At 38.8% G+C, this 5,463-nt stretch overlaps 1 protein-coding gene across 2 annotated transcripts; it reads right to left on the bottom strand.

Moving 5' to 3' along the window:
* On the bottom strand, window positions 1–4,998 carry LOC121744303 (telomere repeat-binding protein 1-like). Of its 2 annotated transcripts, XM_042137799.1 has the most exons (11): window positions 4,651–4,998; window positions 4,058–4,126; window positions 3,362–3,541; window positions 2,413–3,271; window positions 2,145–2,342; window positions 1,980–2,042; window positions 1,800–1,879; window positions 1,426–1,667; window positions 971–1,294; window positions 765–828; window positions 1–646 (listed from the first exon to the last, which is right to left on the bottom strand). In XM_042137799.1, exons 3-11 carry the CDS (start codon window positions 3,440–3,442, stop codon window positions 473–475), a joined length of 2,085 nt encoding a protein of 694 aa, XP_041993733.1. In that variant the 5' UTR covers window positions 3,443–3,541; window positions 4,058–4,126; window positions 4,651–4,998; the 3' UTR covers window positions 1–472. The 2 variants fall into 2 exon arrangements, with proteins under 2 accessions (XP_041993733.1, XP_041993734.1); XM_042137800.1 differs by lacking the exon at window positions 4,058–4,126.
* Window positions 4,999–5,463: the final 465 nt, after the last annotated feature.

Here is a 5,463-nt window from a genome sequence, read left to right as displayed (position 1 = left end):
AAAAGCAATATATAGATTATAGATTATGATGATGAAGATATACAAGTAAGAAATGTTTATAACAAAAACACTCTTGTTACAATAATACCTCTAAACTGGGCAAGAACCAAGAATCAATTGATTCTACATTTAACAAGAGAGCTAATTACACTAGAGAATTGACAACTGAGACTCTCAATTCAACCAGAGAGAGAAACTTCACATTAAAAAGTTTGCCAGTTTCCCAGCATAATGAATTCTGTTAGCTGAAAGCCTCTTATTTTGTAACCCATTTACAACTGCTACAACCCAAATATTAGTACATAAAAAGACTAATTTACTCCCTTTTCATACACTTTTTATACATAGTAGTAGTAGTAGTAGTAGTATTGTATTGGTATTGTATTAATCACAGAAAAACAAAATCAAGAGAGGAAAAGACCACACCTAGACACACGGGTCTTGTCTTTCCGACTAATGGAACCCCACTCTTTCATAGAAGAAGACATGTATCTGGTTCCGACTTGAGCTGATGCTGTTTTGGTTGCTGCTGTGACCAGTAAGCATGAGCCGTCAAGACCCTGTCGAGAAGTTCCTGTGGCACGGGCTCACCCCGCCTTTGCTGAGGAGATATTCCGGCCGTGTGGACCAATGTCTTCCACTTATCCTGCAAAAGGAGCAAATGACAATGTCTAAATAGTCCACAACCATTATTTCATTTAACCAATAAAAAACATCTTAAGAGCTTCATTGACGAAATACGACAACACTATTATTCATTTTACCTTCAAATCGACGTAAGTTCTATGTTTTGCATTATCAAAAGCTCTCAGTTTCACATCGCGCCATCTGCAGCAAAAACAAGCCTATTAGTTAAAACACATACACACCTTTAGCCATCTGCAGCAAAAAACAAGCCTATTACTTGTGTTTGCTTCGAAAGAAGGAACCATCATAATCACGTAATTTCATGGTTAGGATCCGATAATACCTTCCGGTTCCAAGTTTCTCAACAGCCTGAACTAGAGCTTCCACTTCAGCAACGGTGAAGGGTCTACGGATGCGTCGCTGTGTAGACTCAGATCGCTTAGATTTTCTCAGCGGCACCACAGCTAATGCTTCTTGTTTCGCTGAAGGCACTGGGACCAGTGCCTTCGATTCTGAAGTTGTTCTCTGCAACGACTTGCCAGGAGGAGATGGAGCTGAGTCGTGATCACTTTCTATGAAATTGTTGAAGCTTCCATGAAGATCCAGATGAGTATCATGACTCCCCAGCTGGCCAGCACTTTGAGTAATACTAGGAGCGGGCGGATACCTAGTGAGACATACATATAAATAAATAAAAACTATAAATACTACAAAAAGAATACCAGCCATAGCTATTCATAACCAGCCATGGCTATTAACCAAGATATTATACTTGATAGTAGAGAAATTGAAGAATACCTGGCGAGTGGTTGAGGATTTTCGCACAGCAGTTGACCTTGACCATCTTCGGGATATGATCTTATCGAGGCTGGAGCAGGGTTCGCCTCGAGAGTGAATCCCAGGTTATCCATCTTGTTATCATGACAAATTCCGGTCTGCAACAAAGTCTTGTTATCATCTCGAATCTTCTTACCCTGAAGTACTACTCCAACACGTAACCCACCTCCAAGTACTGTATTTACTGCTTCCATAACCATACACTGCAAAACATTATATAACAACCGATAACGTGAAGTGTTTCTGAAATAATGTAGCACACAATGGTCTCCACCACCAGTTAGATACTGGCTAAAATTTTTTACAAGCTTTACACGATAGGTTGTGTCCGATACCTTCAGGGAACCAACTGTTGCAGTTTCTGGAATCTCGATAAATAACTCAGGAACCCTAAAGGTCTTGATCCTAAGCTTGACTGAGCCAAATTAAAAATATTTTGACATGAGAACCTCTTTGAGTGCCAGACTTTTCTCAAGCCTAAAAGATAACAAATGACTCAAAGCAAATTCTCATACCTTGGCTATTCGTGGACTGGAAGGAATCATATCCTCCTGCTACGGAAGTTGGGGCTGCGTTTGCTGCAATTTGTGCCAATCAAATAGAATGTGGGTCACGTCTAAAAAATCAGTTCTTTATCTTCATGCATGTGTGTAATCGAAGGGGGGAATGAAGAGAACTACCTCCTGGGAGATCACCAGATCCGTGTCCATCTTCATTAGCACCATTCTCAGACACTCCGAACATTCCATCACCGGTGATGCTTTCATCAGAATTAGAGGTGGAGCTACAATCGTAAAGCTTCCTCTTTTTGAAAGGATAATCCCTGAGAGACCTCTGCCGCTTAAGAACATTCTTCCTGTTGAGAATATTGTGTCTTTCTGCAAACATATCAAACTCATTATAGACTACAAAGCCATCGTATAAACTCAACAGCCAATAGTAGCTCACCAGCATTAGAGCGTTCATCGTCCTTCACAATTGAAGTTATTTTACAATGCTTAGGTGCTAGAAACTTTCTGAACCTATGGTCCCCGGGTGGCTTAAAAGCCTTATTTCTGGTGCTAGGTTCGACGCACTCAGAAGAGTTATCGTCATCATCTCTCTTAACTAACTTTACAGTCTCCCGGTTAACGGGAAGAGGACCACAAGGAGCGCGGTCCCTGCAAAAGGGAAACTTTACACTATCAACTGAACACACTAAAGCAGAAGATTTTCTCTCTGGCGCCTCTGGATGAACTGAACTGCACAGAGGAACCTTATTACTTATCGACGAATTCCTAAAATTTGCAGAAACCAGTTTTATGTCTTTCCTGTCCTTCCTACTTTCTTCCTCCGACCCTGAATTTGCAGATATTCTAAGACCAGATGACTCGATATCTACTGAAGGAGTAGAAATCCCAAGGCTGAGCTTGCATTCATCGTTAACCAAATGTTCTGCAGAACCAAACTTCTCCGAGCAATCAGAAGACGTTATACCAGAGGCGGGCCTAGAGATTCTATCATTTTGTGTGCAAGCAGGTTTGTTCGAAGAGGAATTTGGATTAGGCGCTTCAGAGACAATTTCCGTAAAAAGAAAGTTTCTTTCATAACAATCTCGATCACCAGGTTTTTCTTCTAAAGACTTATGCTTGTCCTTATCTTCCTTCCCAACGGAATTTCCCAAAGCGGGGGGCTGCTCTTTTCCAGAAGATGTATTTGCAGATGGCAGGTTTTCACTATCCAATAGTAACTTTCCGGCTACAGTCGCCAATAAGTCAAATGCACACATTTGGTTGTCATCGGTTCTTCTCTTAACTAAGCTCCTCTTCTAATATAAGAAATTGATTAAAAATGGTCAGAGTATGTTTTATCCATAGGTTATAGAAATACAATAGTTATGGATCGGGAATCTGATTACCCTAACTGATCTGGCAGCTCGAGGAGTCGGAGGCACCTGATAACCATTAAATCCATACTCTGATCTCTTCTGCAATGACATATCTCAGAACCATACCCAGTGAGTTCATAAAACAGGAAGACCAGTCTTCCAGAGCCTGACTAAGAAATAATCCAAATGCAACGAGAATGGGCACGACACCTGTAGTATAAAGACAAAATAACATAGAATGAACAAAGATACAATGCAGTTACAAATTCATAACTTTTAAGGAAATCAAGTTTGTAAATAGTCTAATGATGTTACAGACCAGACAAATACACCTTCACCAACATAATTACCAGAAAATGACCATACTCGATTTTAAATGCGAAAGGGGTCAATGCATCTTGAAGATTGCTGAATACAACAAATGCATGAAAACATTAATTTATTACTACACTACATGACGTGATAACAATCATATAAGGAAGGCACTTCGAAAGAATTACTCTTATCATAAAAATCCATAGAAAACACACTTGTGGATTCATCACCAGATCCTTCGCTACAAATCAACATTAACAGCAACAAAATGATAAACTCATTGTATATATCAGAAAATCGGATATTCCTTATATCGCATCCAGGCGCAAAAACTTGGAATTTTGATGAAAGAAACAAAACGAATTAAAATAACTATTGGCGTAAAAGCACAAGATTAGGCCAAAATCAGACCTTTTCATGACGGAATAGAATCAAATCGGCATTAACTTTAGTTGCACCAAATAAGTGATGGATTGCACTCTGAAAAAACAAGCAGAAACTCAGAGACTGGTCTAGAAATAGAGGAAAAGAAACCCTCACAAAACAACCTCAAAGTGAAAGGAATTTCAACAGCATTTCGTGATGGAAGACAGAAGTAGCATGCTTTATAATCTACTACATGAACAGAATAAAAGAATTATGAAAAACTTGCCATTTTCGGATTGAAACCATCTAAATTTTCCAACCCTGAACATCCTTTGCATGGTGAAATCCCGGATCAGACACTTTCATATTATGAGGAACAGAATTATGCACATTTAATATCAAATGCAAACACTTGTTTTATGCACAATTAAAATTAAATGAAAAAGGATGGAGGAAGAAAGACCCTTAAGAGAGAGAAAAAAGGGAAAACAGAAAGAGAAAACCGCTATCCTGAGAAATGAAAAAACCCAGAAATCTTACATTTCCCCTAGATTTTCTTTCAACAAAAATCTGAACCAAAACCTCCAACTTTACCAAACCACAAACAGAAGCACCCCAAAAATATCTGATCATCTCACCTTTAAGGAATCAAAATCTCTTCCATGCCACCATGAGTGATACCCACATCATTTTCTTCTGCAAACAAAATTCTACAACTATGCCAACAACTAAGCAAGATCACAACTTTTTCCTCACAGAAATAACCCATCTTGAATCTTCAACAACCCAGATCATCCAATCCATTTTACACGATCACAAAATCAAACCATGAACAAAAAAAGTTCAAATTTTCACTCAATTCCCCCCATCTTTTTAAATTCTTTTGCTTTTGTGTTTTTATCTAAATCGTTATTTTCTCTGTTTCGGTTGAAATTGAAAAGATAGCCAAAAACCCTGTGAAAACCACCCCTTCCTCACCACGGCTTAAACCCCAATTCTTATACCATTGACCCCTGTCACCGGCTCCACCGGCTATAGACGGTCACCGCAAAGAACTCCCTGAAGACCTGTTCTCTCGAGAGCGTTGGATGATGCCACGTGTAGGTGAGATGTGAATCCTGTGATTCCTCTTTCTCTACCCATCGAGAAAAACGTTGGGTCACCAAGCGAGGGAAATATTTTTTGTCTTAATTTAGTGCGCCTCAGTTTATTTTTGGTTTTTTTTTAAATATTTTACAATAAAAGTATAAAACATTTGTGGGGTTCTCGTTTTGAATTTTCATTTTTAGGATATGATTTTCATTTTCATTTTATTACTAACCAAAGGTATCCGATTACTAAGGAGGTTTGTCTTAAAATCCCATCAAAAAGTAACTAATTATCGTTGAGGTTTGCCTTAAAACTCACCACACATGCCTATCCAAGAAACATCTGTGGTTTAACTAAAACTT

The sequence above is a fragment of the Salvia splendens genome, chromosome 8 (genome assembly GCF_004379255.2).
Source record: "Salvia splendens isolate huo1 chromosome 8, SspV2, whole genome shotgun sequence".
NCBI classification, from domain to species: Eukaryota; Viridiplantae; Streptophyta; class Magnoliopsida; order Lamiales; family Lamiaceae; genus Salvia; species Salvia splendens.
This window is presented reverse-complemented; position numbering and strand designations above follow the sequence as displayed.

Bases quoted from the DNA above. Each gene is read 5' to 3' on its own strand.
- LOC121744303 (XM_042137799.1), bottom strand. From the start codon at position 3,442: ATGTCATTGCAGAAGAGATCAGAGTATGGATTTAATGGTTATCAGGTG. The intron at 1,668-1,799 runs GTATCGGACACA...AATGTTTTGCAG, and splicing joins CAACAGTTGGTTCCCTGAAG to TGTATGGTTATGGAAGCAGT. The intron at 1,295-1,425 runs GTATTCTTCAAT...ATGTCTCACTAG, and splicing joins AATCCTCAACCACTCGCCAG to GTATCCGCCCGCTCCTAGTA.